The following is a 20,471-nucleotide window of genomic DNA, read 5'->3' on the forward strand; positions in this document are numbered from 1 at the left end:
TTTGCAGGATTAGATACATTCATTACCTTGAGCAGCAGGAAACAAAAAGATAACTTGTGAAAAGAACTCCAGAATTTCTTCATGTTACATAGTATCCCAATTCTCAGAAACAGATAGATAGATGGACAGATAGAGAGGGGAAGAGAGATTGTAGGAATAAAAAGGAAAAAAAAAAGAGTCAAATTGGACTCAAATGTTTTGTCTGAAGTCAAAATTCTGTGTCATTTCTAATTACAGAACACATAAACTATTAATGATACCAGCTCCAGTTTACTTGAAAGTAAGCTGTAGTGATGTTACCTTTGGTAAAGTTAAGCAAGTGGCATACTGTATTGGGACTTTTTAGATTGTATTGTACAAGCATTTCCCATTTCTCTAATTCATATTCCAAACCTTAAACATGACTGTCTGAAAAGAATTGAAATGAAGAAGTACGATAGAAGTCCTTTGACAACCTCCAAATCTCCCAATGGAAAATAGATGTGTCTAGAGACACTTTTAGTGAAAAAGAACAAGAAAATAGACAGTATCTGTCATCTGGCCTCAGATTTTCCAATGAGAGTAATTCTAAGTAATTAGCACATTATATCAGTTTAGATTATTTAATGTTATCGTAGACTTAGACTTTACCTGGTAGTAGTTTTGCACGAATTTGCACAAATTAAAAGTATCATCCTTCACCTTGAGTATTAAGAATTCTGTCTTTCCTTCTGTCTCATGAACCCGATTTGGATTAAGGGATAAACAGCAAACTTAACAACTTAGCATAAGATATAATAGCTATACTACATAAAAAGAAAAGAAAAGAAAAAAAAAAAGAAAAAAAGAAAAAAAAAGGTAGAATTCATGCCTAACTTCATTTTTCCAAAAGTAAAATGGAGTTGCATTGTGAGATGTATCTCCCCTAATTCTAGACAGTTATGTTGCAGCCATCTACATCTACACTAGCTGGCCTACAGCTATTGGACTCGATGGAAGGGAGGAGTGGCTTCTTTCTTGATTCATCTCATAGGAAAACAGCTGTTTAAGTAAGATGAGATGAGATGAATTTTGCTCCAAAAGTGCCTATTTTTCTTCATGGACTGTGAAAGCAGCCTGGGGCAATGAGCTAATATGTAAACTGCCGTGTTACTGAAATCAGTACATTTCACTTTTTTGGACAAGCTGTACCCTTTATGTTTCCAAAAGAAACTACTTCTTCACAATCTACATGATAAAGCTGCTTATTTCAGGCATTTGAACTTGTGTATCTTTCCATGATCCTATGGTGAAACAGATAAGGAAACTTAGCTTTAATCAGGATGATTTGCAGTTGAATTAAAATTCAGCTGTCTGTATATTGAGGATAAGGGATAATAGACATATTGGAAGTATATAGAGAATAGCTTCAGTGCATGGTGTGCCTGAATCATCAGACAGATGCTTCTTTTTCAGCAATGTTTTTCAACTATAATACATTTAAAAAAGCTGATGACTCTGTAGAATTAAAAATATCCATATAATTGCTTATAATTGCTGGTCTAAGTAATCATTTAGTATCCTAGTTGATTCATTATTAATTAAAGTGGCAATCTGCTTATGCCATGGAGACTCCTGTTCCATCTGCAGCTGAGCCAAGCAAAGACATTAGCAGCTCCCTTTTGATCTTCACTCCCTTCTTGGTTTTCATGCTTCATGCAGTTTTGTATCTAAAAACAAACAAACAAACCTCTGCTTTACAATTTTTAAAAAAATCCTAAATAGAAGTCTGAGTGGATTGAAAAGAAACAAGAAGCAGTGGTGCAGGTAAGAGAAGCTAGAAAACTGAGGCAGGGAGGCAGGTGGTAGTAGTGAGCAGACAGGCAACTTCATCAAGACTTACTAGTTACATAAACCAATAAACAAAAACTGTGACAGTCAGAACTTATGAAAAAGCTTCATTTCCTTTGTCTTACACGTGCATCACTGTTTCTCAAAAACCTATTTATGAGTTGTGTATTACTGGTATCGTATTTTAAGGTACATGATTTACAATGTTATTTAAAAAATCAAGATAAGAAACATTTATATTTAAAATTAAGTACAAATTATTACAAGTAATAAAAGGATAACATAGTTGCCGTCATGCAATTGGCTATGTAAGATGCTAGACTCTTCGTTTTGAAGCTTTTAGTTTCACTGAGTTGATTGAGTTTTGTTGATAACCTGTAATTCATATTGAATTATACACAAGTATGTCTAGACGTGGAGCAAATAAGTGTTTTTATACAGTAATGCAAAATTTTAGCTATAAAGTCTGCGAGTCTTTTATGTAAAAGGATGAATCGTTTTGGCATACTTTGTAATATTTTGTACTCTACATTTCTTATTTTAAAAAGCCTGAAAAGAATGACACTGAATCTGGCAGCCAGAGAATCAGACCAGTATTTGAAGAAGATCCTGTTTTCCGACGGCAAACGTCTTACCAACATGCAGCAGTTCACATACCAACAGATATTTATGAAGGCTGTAAGTAGCACATGCACAAACTGATTTTACTGTAAGAAACTTATAACTTCTGTCCCATTCTTCAAAGCAAATAAATTACAAATCAGTTTTTCATTTCTATTTTTAGTACAGATATTGAGACTGTTTTTTTGTTTGTTTGTTTTGTTTTGTTTTTTGTTTTTTGTTTTTTTTATTAGTTTAATGATGCTTCAAATATTTGTGCTATTAGGTATATAATTCGTCTTATTAATTAGTTGGATTTGCCATGTTAGCTATGATTAAAAACTATTGTGGAAGGATCTGAATTTCCAAGATGGAACTGGAGATGAATCAAAACTCCTACATATTCTGATTTTCTTATCCATTCTTTCTGTGTGCTGTGTACACATGTAATATAAAGAGTTCTTGACAGGTCTTTACACTGTTTTGGAGTCAAGGAGAGATAATTACTGAAATCATTTTCAATTATCCCAAGAACATACATGGTTCAAGAAAGTAACATCCTATGCATGCTACCTAAACTCTAACAACTGTCTGCTAAATCATATCCCTGAGCACCACATCCAAATGGTTGTTAAACATATCCAGGGATGGTGACTCAGCCACCTCCCTGGGCAACCCATTCCAGCACTTAACAATCCGTTCTGTAAAGAAGTTTTTCCTGATATCCAATCTAAACCTCCCCTGATGAAACTTGAGGCCATTTCCCCTCGTCCTGTCACTGTCAGCAGTGAGACACCACTCCCCAGCATAAGCACAGTTTCACCACGCTGGACCACGCTCTGAGTGCCCTGATACAGCTGAGGGCACTCCTATTCTTTGAGGTCTTTTCTAACCTGAGCAATTCTATGGTTCTATGGTTCTATGTTAATACTTATGTTGCATGCAGTGCATTTCCAGAATTGTACTAACAAGACTAGCAAAGAATTTGAGTAAACTCTTTCTAAATAGTGTTTAATTAAACAAATAAACACGTGCACATATTGCTGAGGATTTTTTAATTGTAGCAGTATTTCAACATTCGGTATTTAAATTATCTTTCAGGATGAAAATAATTTCTTTTTTTGTGTTCATTATAAAGACAAAAAACATTACCACTAAGATGACATTTTGGCATTCAAAAAGGGTACATAATTTTACAAAGAAGTGCAGAAAAAAAAATGAAATATGATCCATATTTTTCAATTCTTTGTTTAGGGTGCTAATTTTAAGTATGCAGCCTTTCTTCTTTTTTGAAATCTCATCAGGAAGAGAGACCTTGAAGTGACCTGAGCTCTTTAAAATTCATGGTGACCATTCAGAAAATGGAAATGGAAATGTCAGTATGATGAGGAAGAGAATCATCATAGCTGATACTCTTATATGGTGCGCTTGAATGACAGACATAGAGGATTACTCTGGGATTCTTGCTTTAATAACTAAAGTGCATCTTAATTGCAGGATTACAGGGAAGAGATAGGCCATTTCCTTTTATTTTTAGTTAATAAGTGTTAATAGTTTGCATTTAAACTCTTACAAAAACTCGTCTGTAATCATGAGAATTTTTTCTAGCTCTGAAATTTAGCAAACATAACAGTTAAATATTTTGTTGTTGTGTTGAGTCTAACTTTTAGGTAGTAGTTTTAAGAACACTTATGTGCATTAAAAACAATATAGGTAATATTACTGTACAAATCCTGAACCAAAAAATGATAATGGACTATGACTTCCATAGGAAAGGTGCAACTTCAGTGTGTAACAAAATGATATCCCAAGATATAAATGTGAATTTGTAGAGAGAGGTGGTAACATACATGGATCACGAAAAATGAATGATTCTTTAGGTCTGACTGTCATGTTAACTAGCAAAGATATGGTATACTTAAATGACTGGTGATTTTAGATTCAAGGAATATGAAATTATTATTATTATCATTATGCCTAAGAAATTATCATCTGTAATTTTGTGTCAGCAAAGTAGTAACAGGGTAATAACAGGGTAATTTCTACTTAAACAGCTACTGATGGTGTTTATAAAGATAAAAACCTGTGAACACCTAAAAAAGGTGTGGTTTTTACATCAATAAATACAACGTTTTCACCAGTTTTATTTTACAGTGTATCTGAAGCACAGTGAATGACTGGAATGTTGTCATACAACAAAAGACTTAGAAAAACTAATGTTTAATTTTATTTTCATATACAGTTATTTATAGTTATTAGTAAAAATCTGCAAGCAAATTTTATTACCCTAGATAGAGTTAACCTATCTTGAACACTTTTGTGATTTTTCTTCGTGCTTACCTTTATGTAAACTGTCATTTCTTGGAAAAAGATTTCAGTGCCTACTGTAGTAGCTAATAGTTGTACATTTGAAAATTGTTTGTACATTTTAAAAGTAGTTTGTAATACATCTTCAGTTCCTTGGCTATTTCACAGTCTTCTAGTAAACATTTATAATACAGGTATTACAACAAATCTTTCAGAGGCACAATGCATGAGACATAGTTTAAAACTTTAAGGGGAAATTCTTTTTTACTGAACTGCATTTTGAAAAACAGATCATATATGTTCTGTGGGATGACAAAAGAAGCAGAGAATTTCTCTTTGGATCTCACAGAACAGTTTTCAACAGTCAGTAAGATATTTAAATTCCCCTCCCTCCCTTGAGATTGGCCTTCATGTCTGTTACATTCTTAAATCTGAATTTTCACTTGGATCTGTAGATCATGCTTTGCAAGTTGTTTATTTTTGGGGGAATTTTAAAATCGCTGACTCTTAGTAATATATGATCTACGAAATCACAGAACCATAGAATCATGGTGTTTAGAAGGGACTTGTGGAGATCATCTAGTCCAACCCCTCTGTTGAAGCAAGTTCCCTAGAGGTTGTGATCTTTGTTCGATACTCAGTTTTAATTTCATTGTGAGTTTGTTTCAATTATTAGGTGTAATTTTTAAATAAAAGTTACATTTGGATTTTCTGTCATGCAGAGTTTATATGTGTGGATCTATTCTCCATTTAGCCCTTGGAAACTGGGATACTGGCTTAGATATTAACTCTCAAATAGTGTGCCACCTATTTAAACCTGACAAACCAGTACATGCTAAAAAATAATAGTTGTCTACTACGTGCAAGTATAGTGACTTGCTTATTTTGAAATACACTGATAAAGTTCTTGTGAAGTGGTCCATTTTATTATACCATGACGAAACATCCATTCACTACATTTGCTTTGTTAATTTATAGCTTATTTGATTGCAAAAACAAATACTGTGAAATCTATTTTGCTTTCTCTCCTCTGCATCTGTTACCAAAACATCAATAGAAGCAGGAAAAAAATCAAAGGAATTTCTTTATTTGTCTGTACCTGATAATTTTAGACTCACTGCAAAAGAGGTCAGCCCCAATAAAATGCACATAAATTGAACTTTTAATTCGGTATTTTTTCAACAGTTCCACTTAGATCTTGAAAAAAAATCAGTCTGCTAGTGGAAACAGACCAGACCCTCAGGTCAGCTTTTTATTGCATGCACTAGAATCTGTCGTGCATCTCATATTAGCAATAACGAAAGTTTCATTTTCAAATCCAAATCCCAGTTGACACTGTACTCTGCTTATCCCTAAACTGAAAATGTGAACTGCAGGCCAGAATAAGAGGAAATCCAAAGCACAAAGCAAATAAGGTTAATCTGCCTAGTGGATACCACCATACACTGTCCTCTTTGAGATGCATAATATACCATCTGCTACAGTGGTCATTATAAACAGAAGTCAGTGCTTTTGTTAGAGTTTTAGAAAGGGTGCTAGGCAAAGCATGTAAGCAAGGGCTGTTTTTTTGTTGTGGTTACTCCTGCTTCACTTCTTCCAAGTAAGGAATAATAATGTTATTTCCATATGTCATTACTTGATTATCATTGAAGAGCTGATTAAAGTGTCAGACTGACAGTACTTACAAAAGTAGAGAATAATATGTCTCAAAATGATGACTAAGCTTGGAATATGTTTGGACAGCTACCACCATAAGAAAGACTTTCCTTTTGCAGAGTTTATGAGAGCAGTCGTGGACTTGGAATTAAAAGATGGCTTATATAGCTCAGCAGTGTAAAAATATACGTAATGTTTATTACTACCCTCCCTTTATTGAGATCACAGTCAAAATTTTGCTGCTCCTTAGAATTTTCTACAGTGATTTTTATTACAATTTTTGATGGGAATTTTTATGGTCTTCAACAATTTGTGGAAATCTGGAGTATCTTACTCCTGTTTCTTCTATTTTATTTATTTATTTTTAATGAATTCAGTTCTTTTAGTTAGTGAGTCACTTGTGAAAAAATGCAGTGAATGAGTGAAGTGGACCTTTAAATAAATTTCCAGTGTTAGGCTGTTTTAAATACCAAACATTATGGCTTGGGGTAAATGTAAAGCAAATGTTTGTTACAGCAAAGTCCCTAAGTACTCAGCCTGCTTGGCTGTTTCAGTTTCCAACCCAGAGGGAAATCACTGACATGTAAGACTAAGCAAAGAACTCTAGGGTCAATATTGTTTTTATACTCTGACAATTATAATTTAAGTTACTATTTTCATGCAGAATTCCTGAATTAATATTCTTACACATACAGAAAAAACAAATAGCTTTTCTAACTTGATGAAAATCTTTACTTGTCTCAGAGCAGTACTCCACATCATGATGCATTTATATCCTAAATGCTGTAAACTTAGAGATGAGATTATAGCTTTAGAAAATAATATGAAAGTGGGACTCCTGAAGTATTCTACCTCTGAAATTAAAGGAACCCATTTGAAATTAATTTAGGATTAGCTATTAAAAACAATTTACACTTGAATTCTAATTCTTATTTGGTGTATGTTATTGTGAGAGCTGACTAATAGATGGCTTCATATAATTAACACTTGGAGAATGTTAAAAAATGTATTATTTTAACTTTTCAGAAATGTTAATTCCTACTTCAAAACATCAGGCAAAAGGCATAGTGCCTAAAACATTAGCTATATCTTCTGACTTGTAGTTGGTTTTGTTATTCGGCTGAATTTGGAAAGAACAAATGGTCATTTTCACTTTTGTATCCTATATTTTATGTTGAAGAGTTTTCTCAGCTAACATTTTCTATTATTTCTGATGTAACAACCAGTGAATGAAGGAAATAAATCGGACACTGAGGCAGGAGATGCAGATACACCATAGCACTGAGGTACCTAACAGCTTTGTAAGACATGCAGCAATCGATACATTTAAATACCACAGTGTCATATAGCCTGCAAAGGACATAGCAGGTTTCCTGGATGTGGTAGATAGAGGAAACTTTCTTTCTAGGGGCCAATATGAACTTCAAAATATGATTGTTTTCAATATACAAGTAGAGATCAAAATTTTGATTTAACCTTCATCTTTTATATTTGAGTGTTGTAATTCACATTTGAAGGATGAATAAATTGTCAAGGAAGAGTTTATTTTTCCTTCTCATTTATTCCATTAAGTCCAGAAATTGTCAGTTTTGTTAGCTTCTGTTTTTAAAAAGAAGCAAAACCAAGCATTTTGAATTTGGTTTCCAATAAATCAATGTAGGCCTTAACCATGACCCTTTCTTTTTGCTGTGGGTTATTTCCCAGTGAATCCTTCGGGAACCATCAACTACCAACATTTCTAAATTCTATTGTTCCTGTTCTTTTAACCAGGAATTGACCTATTTGGGTCTCTGGTACTATAAAATTTTTGTAAATATTCAAAAGATATAATTTACTACTTGGTTAATGTTTTCAATATTGTGAGATGTGAAAAGCTGTGATAGCTGTTTGCTATGGTCCTGTTTTCAAGAAAATAAAAGTTCCTACAATGAAGAGACTTTTCAGGCGATTTCTCTCCAAAGTTCTTTGATTTTTAAAACATATGATTTTAGGTAGAAGGTTGCAAAATATCTTACTCTTCCTACTTTTTTTTTTTTTTTTTTAACTGCCTAACATTAAATTGTTTATTAAAAAAATGTGTGAAAAACATTTTTTTTCTGATAAATTTACCATTGATTATTGCCATCATTCTGTTTGGCTGACTTTCACTCTGTATTTCTTTACCAACAAATGTGATGTATATCCGAAAGTACCATGAACATAACAGCAAGTCCAGAAATTCCAGCGTCTGTTAGGTTGTTTGACTGAGTAATAAATGTTTAAGCTCTGCATACTGCCAAAATCTATTTTGGAAGCCAGATGATTACTGCTGCTCCTCAGATCTCTTTCCATTGCTTCTGCAATATTTTGTCTCTTATGTACAGCTTGGAATAGCAATTAGTGTTGAATCCCCTTGTACTAAGAGGGGAAATTTGGCACTGCAGTATGTTCTTCTGGTAAAAATAGCTAACAGATGCATTTGCATTCTAAAATAGAGACTGCAAAGCAGAACACTGAATATCAGTGGATCTTTATTGGAAACATTAAAAAAAAAAAAAAAAAAAAAAAAACTTTAACAAAGATTTTGAAAGAGCAGTTGATTGTGCTGTGTGGAATTCCCTCTTGCAGAAACTAGTGCAAAGATTCATGATGTCATAAATCTGGTTTAACTTTAAAAAATAGGTTGATGTCTGTGTGTTACCTGAGCTTTGTGTTTGTCCTCTTGAAAGGAAAAATGTCACCTCAGCCCTTTTGTCAGCTACATTACCTGACAGATGGCTGTGGGGATGTGAGAAGTGGCAGTTCTGTTCTCAAAGCTCCTATGCAGTGAGGAATGGTAATCAAGAGGTTACTGTGGCTTTTTGTAACTGTAAATTCAAGTCCTTCGGGATTCAAAAGAATCTTTGTATAATCTTTATTTTAAAATTGTGTCCAAAGAACCATAGGGGAGTGTTGAAATAAATATTTGTTATATTTGCAAGCTCGAAGTGTATGTATACTTTAAATGTGTTTCAGCCTCTAACAAGTAAGTAGGTATGATGTAGTGAGCTGATTACCAGAAAAGATGTGCTAAATTGCTTGAAGAAATTGAAGTCTAGAAAAAAAATGCAAATTTGTTCTAAGCGCTTTATGGAAAAAAAAGAAAGGAAGGTGTTTGTCTAAAGGACCTTAAAACATTGTTTTACCAGAAGCATGAGAAGGCTAGGAATATACTTCATTACAGAACCATTCTCTCTGCTCATTAAGAATTTTAGAAATTACTTGGTCTTATTTTTACTATCAGAAGAGTTTAGTAGATTGATTATCAGCTGAATGCTGGAAGACTTTCTCTTAGGAAACATGTTCTTCAGCTTTGATATTAATAATTTATAAATTATTAAAATTTATAAAATCCATAATTTAATGTTTTTTTCCCCTCACATTGCAGAAGTATATCTACTTTCATTGCATCATCTGTGTTACCATCCTATCCAGCATTGTACTTATTGATAATGTTTTTAAAGGAGTATCACCTTTGCAAATAATACATTCAGTTCTAAGTTTGGGTTAGGAAGTTGGATAATACAAAGGGATTTACACGGAATTTTAATCTAGACATATAGATTTGAACATCTTTAGAGGAAATGGCTTTTTTGCATGTACATATGTCCAATATTTTGACTCTGTAGATCTTATAAGAAACTGCAGAATTCAGTTTAAGGATGTTACTGTTTCTTTATTTACCTTTACCCGACTTCATGCTTTCTGCCATGTAAATTCATTTCCACTCATAATTATTTGGAAGGAATATGTATAATTTAATCATGAAGTGTTTCTCTGGCAAAGCATAAATAAGAATTTCTCCCACTATTGATAGATATTTTGTGAAGTTTTGATAGTGTAGTTTGAGCATTGGTGATTCTATTTATTTATTTAAAAGAATATTTAAATAATTAATACTACTCAGCTAGTAATTTTCAATTCCTACTCTGTGCATATGTATTAACTGGAGAACAAATTACATATTCTTCTGTGCATCGTGAAGATATGTTGCATCAGTTTGAAATTTAGGGTATATAACTTCTCACATTTTGTATAGTATACAGATATTGTAGATGTTTTTCCATGACAGAGCTTGTTTTACACCAAACAAGATATTATTACTCTGTCTGACACTTGATCCTTTCAGATTATTGTTTCTATCAATAATATTAAAGTGGCTTTATTTATTTTCTGTCTAGTCTTCCCTGGAATGTCTTCATTCATAGTCTATTTCCCTGATTTCCCACTTTTGTAGGAAACTCAGCCTTAGGAATTATTCAGATCTTCTACATTTGTGCAAAATTCCATTTTAAAATGATGTCTAGTGCTGAGTAAAATGCAATGTCTACTTCTAATACATATCCCTCATAAACAGAAGATCCTAAGCTGCAGCTCACAAAACTTATCTGTAAAACACCCATTTATCTTAATGATCTTCCCATACCATTTTCCTCTACTTTATTTTGATGTATAAGATTAAAAATTACTTCCCATTTACTGCATGTAAACTCCTGCTGTCTGGTAGTTTAGTGATCTTCAGTTATACATTCAGGTTTAGATACTCCCCTTTCTGATCCACTTAAACCTAAAAACCAGATATTTTATAACTGATGTATGATGCAAACTTCAGTTGTTTGGATTTACTCTTACCTTCCATCCTATTCAAAAGCCTTAACGCATAATCTTCTAGATTTTTTTTCTTCATGCAAATCTGAAGTTTTTATTGTCTTTTTTCTTTCTGAAAGTTTCGGTTTCCTCCCTCCCCCCCCCTCCCCCATGGGTTCTGATTTTTTGGCTGTCTTTTCTTCTTCTCAAGTTTGTATTTCCTCCTTTCCTCCATTATTTTTTTTCTTTTTCTTGCATATGGCTTACAAATATTGTACTCATTTGATAGTGTTGATTCTGGATTTTTCAGCATTCTTCCTCCTCATGGAGTCAGTATGTCCCTCTGTTTATTCACACATTTTAAGGTTATTTATTTATTTGTTTGTTTGTTTGTTTGTTTCTTGTTAAGCATCTTATTCAGAACTTACTCTTCTCCTCTTGTTAAGCAAACATCTCCATATCTTCAGTTTCTGTCCTCTGACATTTTTTCTCTGGTAGGATTTCACTACTTTTTCTAAGTACTTCACTAGTCATTTTTCATATCTCCACTGGGTAATATTTCATATATAAAAGATTCTTCAGGATAATAGACATCTTACAGCCTTGGTGTCTTGTCATCTTTAATGCGTCCTATTTCTCTGGAGTCTCCTCTTACACTGCTCATTAATCAGTACTGTTCTCTCTCTTTTTCCCTTCTCTTTCCTCTGAAGAATAAAGTAGGACAGCTCACAGAGTTTCCTAATTTTCCTCCTCCTGGCATCTCCTTTCCTTCTTCTTTGATATTCTTTCATAATGGTTATTTTCCAAGACATAAATATTTTGAAAAGAAATATTGAACATTTATAATAAATATTCCTTTCTATCTTTTTAATACAAATATTCAAAAGTTTGTCTCCTAAGGATTATTTTCAATACAACAACGTTTTGGTAAAAATGTTGGTAATTAACTAGTGTGCACGTTGTAGTTGAACAAGCTGTGTATGTGTTAAAGTACATTTGTGCTTGCAGTACCTTTTTTTAGATCATTTCACTGAGACGTTCACCCGCCCATTCTGCTGCCACCATCCTGTTTGCCAGGCCTCTTTCAAGAAAAAGCGCTGTTTTCCCACCAGTACAAAGCTATTTAAGCTAAGCATCTTTTTCAAAATGAGACCTGATCTTTTCTCTCAGTCAACATTATAATATTAGTTAACTGTAATAAACATACTTATTAATCTCGTTGCAAATTAATTTTTAGCTTTCATACTGTTTATTTTAAAAATGTAGTTTTATACTGTTAAGGGCATGACTTTAAAATAATTACCTGTATCAGTATTCCTTCTTTCATTGTAATTTATTTATGTTTCAAGCCATTTGTTGTCCTGTGAGACACTGACTGTCCTTTCTCTCCATTTGTCACTACAAGCACTCTGGTCCATTCAGGGTCAGTTTCTTAATGACGTAGAAAAAAATGAATAGTTGCTGACTATGGAAAGACAGTGAGAAATGGGGAAAAAACATTGGACCTTAGCCTTTTCAATTGACAGCTGAAAATCCAAAGCACACTTGTATAGCTCATGTGTATAGCAAGTGACAAACCATTCAGAGCTGAAAGAAATAAGGTCATGAAATCTTAAATTAGAAAATGTCGGAAAAAATGCTCACAAAAATAAAAAAGTCACATCAAATGTGGCAAATGAAATGAATAAGTAAAGGTTGTGAATAGAAAATGTCATGTACACTGATACTTCCCAACAGAAATGTGTTTGCAGAGGTGTATACTAGAGTTTTCTGAATTCTGAAAGTCCAAAGAGAGTGCTGTGTCAGTTGGTGTCTTGTGTTACGCACTCGGCAGGATGAAAAAAGATCTTTGTAGCAGTGCCATACCAGTAATGTTTGAAATAATTCATTTTCCTCTGATCTTTTAATGGAAGATCAGTACTGATATTTTATGTTAGAAGTGACCAAATAGAATTATACAAACATTGTTCACATTCTAAACAAGTCCAGATAGTAGAAAATGAGGAATGCAAGAAGAAAATAGCTAATAAGCTGGGAGAGTTAATTTAGAATTCCCTAGTCATTTTTCTTCTGAGAATGAGAGGAAGTGTGTGTTTTGGGTTGTTATTTTGCTTCATTAGAAATGCATATTCAGAAATGAGTGTCTTGCTATGTATCTGATTAAAGTTTTTGCATAGTCAGCCCAGCCAGAAGAAATATGTATTTTGTGCATTGATTTGGTGTCATGAAATTGAATCCAAACAAAAATTTAAACATGAAACACAAAAGAAACAACAACAAAAACCAATCTTTTGGGTGAGTGGCTACTGGTACAATGTGCTCAGAGACGTTTTAGAGTTTCCATCCTTTAAAATATTAAAAACTCAACTGGACGCGATCATGTACAATCTGCCCTAAGTGTTCCTGCTTGAGCTGTAGAAGGTACTGTTTGCACCAGATCTCAAGCGATCCCTTCCAATTTCAGTTATTCTGTGATTTTGTGAATTTGGGTACTGCACGAGTCCATGGTTGTGTCATGCACAAGCAGGGAAAGGGAAAAAGCACAATTACTTGAACTGGGAACAGCCACGTGGAGCTCAGGCATCATAAGTTTTGCTTCATTGTTCCCTGACAGATAAAATCACCAAAAAACTTAACATATACCCATTAAAAAAAAAATAATAAAAAATTAAACAATAACTTTCAGTGTTTCTTGACTATAAAATAAATATCATGGTATGTTGGCATACAATATGAGGTGTCAGTTTATTCTGTTTTTTTGGTTTTTTTTTGTTTTGTTTTTTGTTTTTGTTTTTGTTTTTGTTTTGTTGTTTTTTTGCCATGCATTGTAATTTCTATGCATTCTTCAGAGTATGTTACCAACTATGAGTGCTTGGTGTTTTGCAAATTGTTTTTTTCTGTAAAGCCACTGTAAAGTCAGACATGTTGGACTTCTTATCTTGTAGCTCCATTGAGGAAATATGAAACTTAAACCTCTAGGGATCTTACGACTCTTTACTACAAGGAGTCCATGGAAAATTAGCTGTTGAATTTTTATAGAATTCTAGTTCATTTGAAAAAGTAAGCAACATTTTCTGACAAATTTATGACTTGTCTGTCTGGAACAGACGGATTGTTATGTAGCAATTATGCAGCTGGCTCCCGTTCTGTACTCTCCTATTTATTTGCTTGACCAGGTTCTCTTTGGTCTGGTTTTGAAAAGGGGAAACATAAATGGAAACAATGAAAATGGTTGAGTTTGAAACGGGGAATTTTTTATAGTTTATTAGAATGACTTCTCCAAGCTGGTGTTTTGTTTGTTTGTTTGTTTGTTTTTATTTTTCTTTAACTTCACCTTCTTTACGAGTTCTTGAAAATGTGAATTCCAACATCATGTCTGCTATCAGTGTGCCACACAATGTTGAAGGCTCGCTGCTCCTCTCTGTTGTTTATCTTTAAAATGATGGAAATTGGCCATATTTTGTGAAAGCCTATCATGAAGTAGAAAAGCTATCTGACAATCAGATAGTATCTGTTCTGAGGTTAAATATTTCTTGTAGAGAAATTATTAATTACTTGGTTAAGAATTTGGGGAAAGCTTAAGGTGTCCAAGTTACTTAAAACAAATTGGACGTTGAGTTATCTGTAGATTACCAGGCTGACAGGTTGTGAGACTGGCTGTAGTGAGCCTTGAACACCCACGGAAAGCCCCTCTGTGCTGTGTTGTTGTTTTCATTTGGTGAGTTGCTTGTTTTGTTTGTTTGTTTGTTTTGTTTTGCTTTGTTTTGTTTTCTGAGGATGAGCTCAGAAAGCAGTGATTTGCTGTACAGAGATGTCTGATCCTGAGCTGATCTAATCGAAAGTCATTGGATAATGGCCTCTTGGCACTACGTTAACTGCAGGGCAAAATGGAAAAACATATTTTCCAGATGAGATATTGATTTAGTAACATCTTGCTGTTCCTGCAATTACTGACATAGAAGTTAGCATTTTCTGCTTCTTGAAGCAACTTGGTGTGTTATACCACAGCAACTTATATGCTCTAGCAGCTTCACATAGCTAAAACCTGTTTGGCTCAAAAAACCAAACTTGTTATCCAAAATACATATCAAAATTTAGAGGAAACATGAAATCACAATCAATCTTATTGAGGAGATGTTTATTTTTTTAATGTTTTTGTTTTTCTAACATGTAGGGGAAATGCACACTCTGGAAATTAGATATGATTTCTCCATCCTATTCTTATCATTATTATTAGTTGCTTTAAATAAGAGATTGGTTGTGTGTTATAGAAAAAAAAACAAACAGTTTAGATATTTTGAAATTTTTCCTTTTCAAAATATTTTTATTTTTCTGGTTTATCACATATAACTCCAACAAGCTTTTTTAGAAAAAAATAAGAAAGGCTTATTTGCTAGTTTGTTTTAAATTCTTTAACTTGTTTTAAATTGTCTTTACTTCATCTAATCTTGAAAAACCCCAAACATCCTTTTTTACCCACATGAAATACAGGCTGTTTGCTAACTGACATGAGAGCTTTGAAAGGCTGAAAGATTCACTTACACTTCATAATGTGGACAGAGGATTTTGTATTTAAGGCAGTGCAAAATGCATTCTGAAAATGATCTAATGACAAATTTGTTTCCTTTATTAAAAAAAAAGTATATGTATATCACGAGAATATTTATGAAAAATCTTTGGGGCGTTTACATTGTAAGCTGGATTTTGGTATTACATATAAACAAGAAAATTCTAAGTCTTTCTAGGGGCCTCAGTTTTTTTATTTGGAAATGGTGTGTGCTTTTTCTCTTTTTAAATTGGAGGCATTTATGGCTAATGCGATCAAAACGTTTAAAAAAGGGGATCAAGAAAAATAGTGGAAAGATTGTGTCTTTCAGAGTGAAAGCATGTAATCAATCCTCCAGTCAGTTAGCAATGAATCAAGAAGCATTTTTCAAAAGCACTTTGGAGTATGGGTTTGTCTTCACTTTGTAAATTAGTAATGGGATTTGAAGTATCAGAAGCTTGATTGTTTTCATCTTATGGAAGGTTCTGAATGATTTCTCTCTTGGTGGCTTTTTGATACCTGACCTGACAAAACCTCTTTTTATCTACATAGTTATTTGAGATGCTAACATTTCGTAGAGATACTCAGGAAGTGCAGGAAAAGAGCTAAAATCTGATTTTAGCTAATTTATAAAATCAATTAAGAAGTGAGATAGAGAATAGAGAATTTCCTTTTCACTTTTCATTCACTATGTGTATGCTGCCACTGCTGAGTATCTTCAGATTTACTGTTTGGTTATATCAAGTAAGATGTAAAACATATATATAAACATATACGTATGTGTATATATATATGTATGTATATTTAAATTAGCTGTCAGAATATGCTGTTTAAATTGCATAAAAACAAATAGACAAAAGTAGGATGTTTCCTTACAAGACAAGAAAAGGCTCAAGTACTTGCATTTTTTTTCACAGTGTAAGTGTTCTCATCAAATATCACTAATCTTTTGCTTTGATGAATGAAAAAAATCTCTAAAATCCTTTTTTAAAAGAGAAGGGAAAAAAAAAAAACAACCCTCCTTGATTTGCAAAAGCATGTTTGTAAAGGTAATAATAAATGCATTAGTCAAATTCTCTCAGAAGCCCTGATTGACTGTTAATTTAGCTATCCATATCCCTTTCATGTCATCCATAAAAGAGAGAATACTTCTTTAATAGTCTCTTTCTACACACTCATTCGAATTATTGTAGAGAACTCATTAAGCATTGAAACAAAACTTGAACAATCTTTTTAAGCCAGTAAACATACAGCGCACAGTTAGAAGTTCCCTCCAGCAACTACAATAAATATATATATATATATATTTTTTTTTTTGAAAGAGGGAAAATGAAATGGCTGTTTTAAATCTGACTTCATGTTGCAATAATTTAAAAAGACTTTCGTTCTTCATATATTTTAATCTACTATGGTAGAACTGTGCATAACTGCAGTTACGCAGTGTTGTTCATCATTAAGAGAACATTCCCTAAATGCCTTAAATTGAAGTGTTTTGTATTTTGATAGAACTGTAGAATCCTTAGAGTTGGAAGGGACCTCTGAAGGCCATTGAGTCCAAATCCCTTGTAATTAACAGGGATATGCACAGCCAGTTTAGGTTGCCCAGGGCCTGATCCAGCCTCGACTTGAATCACACCTCTAGACAACCTGTTCCAGTGCCTCACCACCCTCACCACCTTTACCACCTTTACCACCCTCACTATAAAATACTTTTTCCTTATATCTAACCTAAATCTACCCTCTTTGAGATTGAATCTACCATCCTTGAGCTTGAGGATTAAGTAACATTACATTTTAAAATCTCTGTGTTTATGTATTTGAGATGCAATTGAATTCTTCAGTCCACCGAGCAATTCTTCTGCCTGATGAATACAAGGTGTTTGTTAGTTCGGTTCCATTCTGTTATAGTCACTGGTCATTAGTACCAAGGATTGTAGAATCATAGAATCACAAGGTTGCAAAGGATCTATAAGATCATCTAGTCCAACCATCCTCCCATTACCCTTGCTATCATAAGCTACTAACCCATACATCGTAGCTCCTCATCCAGATGCCTCTTGACCACTGGGTGGTCCTTGGGTTCTGTTTGTTGCCTGGGAGAAGAGGCCAACCCCCCCCTCATCACAGCCTCCCTTCAGGAAGTTGTAGAGTGCAATGAGAGGTCTCCCCTGAGCCTCCTCTTCTCCAGACTGAACAATCCCAGCTCCCACAGCTGCTCCTCGTAAGACTTGTGCTCCAGACCACTCACCAGTTTCGTTGCCCTTCTCTGGACACACTCCAGGGCATCAATGTCTTTCTTGTAGTGAGGGGCCCAAAACTGAACACAGTACTCGAGGTGCAGCCTCACCAGTGCTGAGTAGAGGGTAGAGTATTATTTCTAATGCAGAGCAGGATGCCGTTGGCCCTCTTGGCCACCTGGGCACACTGTGGGCTCATGTTCAGCCGAGCATCAACCAACACCCCCAGGTCCCTTTCCCCTTTACAGTCATCCAGCCACTTATCCCTAACCCTATAGCACTGCATGGGGTTGTTGTGGCCAAAGCGGAGAACCCTACACCTTGCCTTGTTGAACCTCATCCCATTCATCTCAGCCCAGTGATCCAGCTATCTAGATCCCTCTGAAGGGCCTCCCCACCCTCAGGCAGATGAACACTACCTCCCAACTTGGTGTCATCTGCAAACTTACTGAGGGTACACTCAATCCCCTCATCTAGGTCATCAATAAAGATATTAAATAAGATGGGACCCCTGGGGGACCACTTGTAACAGGTTGCCAGCTGGACCTAGCTCCATTAAACACTGCCTATTGGCACAGCCCTCTAGCCAGTTCCTTATCCAAAGAAGGTGTACCTGTCCAGGCTACGGGCAGCCAGTTTCCCCAGGAAAATACTGAGAGAGACCATGTGAAAGGCTTTGCTGAAGTCTAGGTAGACTACATCAACAGCCAGAATTGCTTGGATAAGCAATTGGTTGAAAGGCCGCAGACAGAGGGTGGTGGTCAATGGCTCTATGTCCAGGTAGAGGCCGGTAACAAGTGGTGTCCCCCAAGGGTCTGTCTTGGGACCGGTGCTCTTTAACATCTTTATTAATGACATCAATGAGGGAATTGAGTGCACCCTCAGCAAGTTTGCTGACAACACCAAGCTGAGTGGTGCAGTTGATACGGTGGAAGGAAGGGATGCCATTCAGGGGGACCTCGACAGGCTGGAGGGCTGGGCTCGGGTGAACCTAATGAGGTTCAACACGGCAAAGTGCAAGGTTTTGCATTTGGGCCGGAAGAACCCCAGGCACCCCAGCCCACGTACAGGCTGGGAGGAGTGGTCCTTGAGAGCAGCTTGGCAGAGAAGGACCTGGGGGTCCTGATGGACGAGAGACTTAACATGAGCCAGCAGTGCGCTCTGGCAGCTCGAAAGGCAAATGGGATCCTGGGCTCCATCAGGAGAGGGGTGGTCAGCAGGGACAGGGAGGTGATTGTCCCTCTCTACTCGGCTCTTGTGAGGCCCCATCTGGAGTACTGTGTCCAGGTGTGGAGCCCTCAGTACAAGAAAGACATTGAGATTTTGGAAAGGGTCCAGAGGAGGGCAACTAAGATGATCAGGGGGCTGGAGCACCTCCCCTATGAGGACAGGCTGAGGGAGTTGGGCTTGTTCAGCCTGGAGAAGAGAAGGCTGCGGGGTGACCTCATTGCAGCCTATCAATACCTGAAGGGAACCTACACCCAGGAAGGGAGTAAACTCTTCAAAAGGGCTGACAACTGCAGGACTAGGGGAAATGGATCCAAGTTGAAGGAGGGAAGATTTAGGTTGGATGTTAGGGGGAAGTTCTTTACAAGGAGAGTGGTTAGGCCCTGGAACGGGCTGCCCAGGGAGGTTGTGGATGCCCCGTCCTTGGACGTGTTCAAGGCCAAGCTGGACGGGGTCCTGGGCAACCTGATCTGATTGTGTATGTTTGGTGGCCCTGCTAGGCAGGGGGGTTGGAACTACATGATCCTTGAGGTCCCTTCCAACCCGGGTGATTCTGTGATTCTGTGATTCTGTGATTCTGTGATTCTGTGAACAGCCTTTCCCCCCTTTACCAGTCTGGTCACCCAGTCGTAGAAGAGGAGGTTGGTCAAGCACAGCCTGCCTTTCATGAACCCATGCTGGCTGGGCCTGATCCCCTGAATGCCACGCACATGTCGTGTGATCTCACCCAAGATGATTTGCTCCATAACTTTCCCTGTTCCCAAGGTCAGGCTGACAAGTAGTTGCATCTCAGTGAATGAGATCAGGCTTTGCTTGCTTCCCACATGTACATTTCCAAGTTTATGAATTCCTATTGTTGTTGAGATACATTTTGCTGCAATGAATTTTCCTGAGGTCCTGAAGTAATTTACTTCTACTTAGGGTGATTTTACTGGATTGATTAAGCATGTGGCAGAAGAGCCTTATTGGAAGCTACTGTTTAAATAGTTTGAATGTCTACCAATTTATACTGAATAATTAATTATCTTCATAAAAGTCAATCTAATCTTTTTATTGCTGTTTGATCAGTAATTATTGATAGTCATACAGCATAATCATTGTGTGCTACAGGTGCTGCTGTGAGTGAAGGTACAAATTTAGTGTAGTGATATTCTTTCCGTATTCCAATATTTCTAGGAAGGTAGAGAAGCAAAAGAGGCTATCTTCTGTAGACCTTCAGATTCTCTTCAATGTTCAGTTTCTTTTTCATCTGCACCCCTGTTCCTGGTATCCTGTTTAACATGCTGGTTTGTGTGAATGGTGTCACCTTCACCTTCTTGTTCTCTACTTGAAATAGAAATTCTAAATACTATTTCAGTGGAGATGATTCATTATTTCCTGACTAGACTTTAAGTTCATTAAATCATCTGTTTTTTCTTAATTTCCTTATTTTGTTTCATTTTGTTTCTTCTGACCTTTTAATATATGATTCAACTCAGCAGATA

General features: G+C 35.5%; 1 protein-coding gene across 3 annotated transcripts in view; it reads left to right on the plus strand.

Moving 5' to 3' along the window:
* The window catches only part of CACNA2D1 (calcium voltage-gated channel auxiliary subunit alpha2delta 1), a 355,647-nt gene that overhangs the window by 216,268 nt on the left and 118,908 nt on the right, over window positions 1-20,471 (plus strand). For all 3 annotated transcript variants that reach the window (XM_042816159.1, XM_042816158.1, XM_042816157.1), the window contains exon 6: window positions 2,358-2,487. In XM_042816159.1, the coding sequence (XP_042672093.1) occupies window positions 2,358-2,487 (130 nt within the window). The remainder of the gene's footprint in view (window positions 1-2,357; window positions 2,488-20,471) is intronic.

The sequence above is a fragment of the Centrocercus urophasianus genome, unplaced genomic scaffold, assembly GCF_019232065.1.
Source record: "Centrocercus urophasianus isolate 14NV4802_14NV808 unplaced genomic scaffold, USGS_Curo_1.0 seq_15, whole genome shotgun sequence".
In the NCBI taxonomy this organism is placed as follows: Eukaryota; Metazoa; Chordata; class Aves; order Galliformes; family Phasianidae; genus Centrocercus; species Centrocercus urophasianus.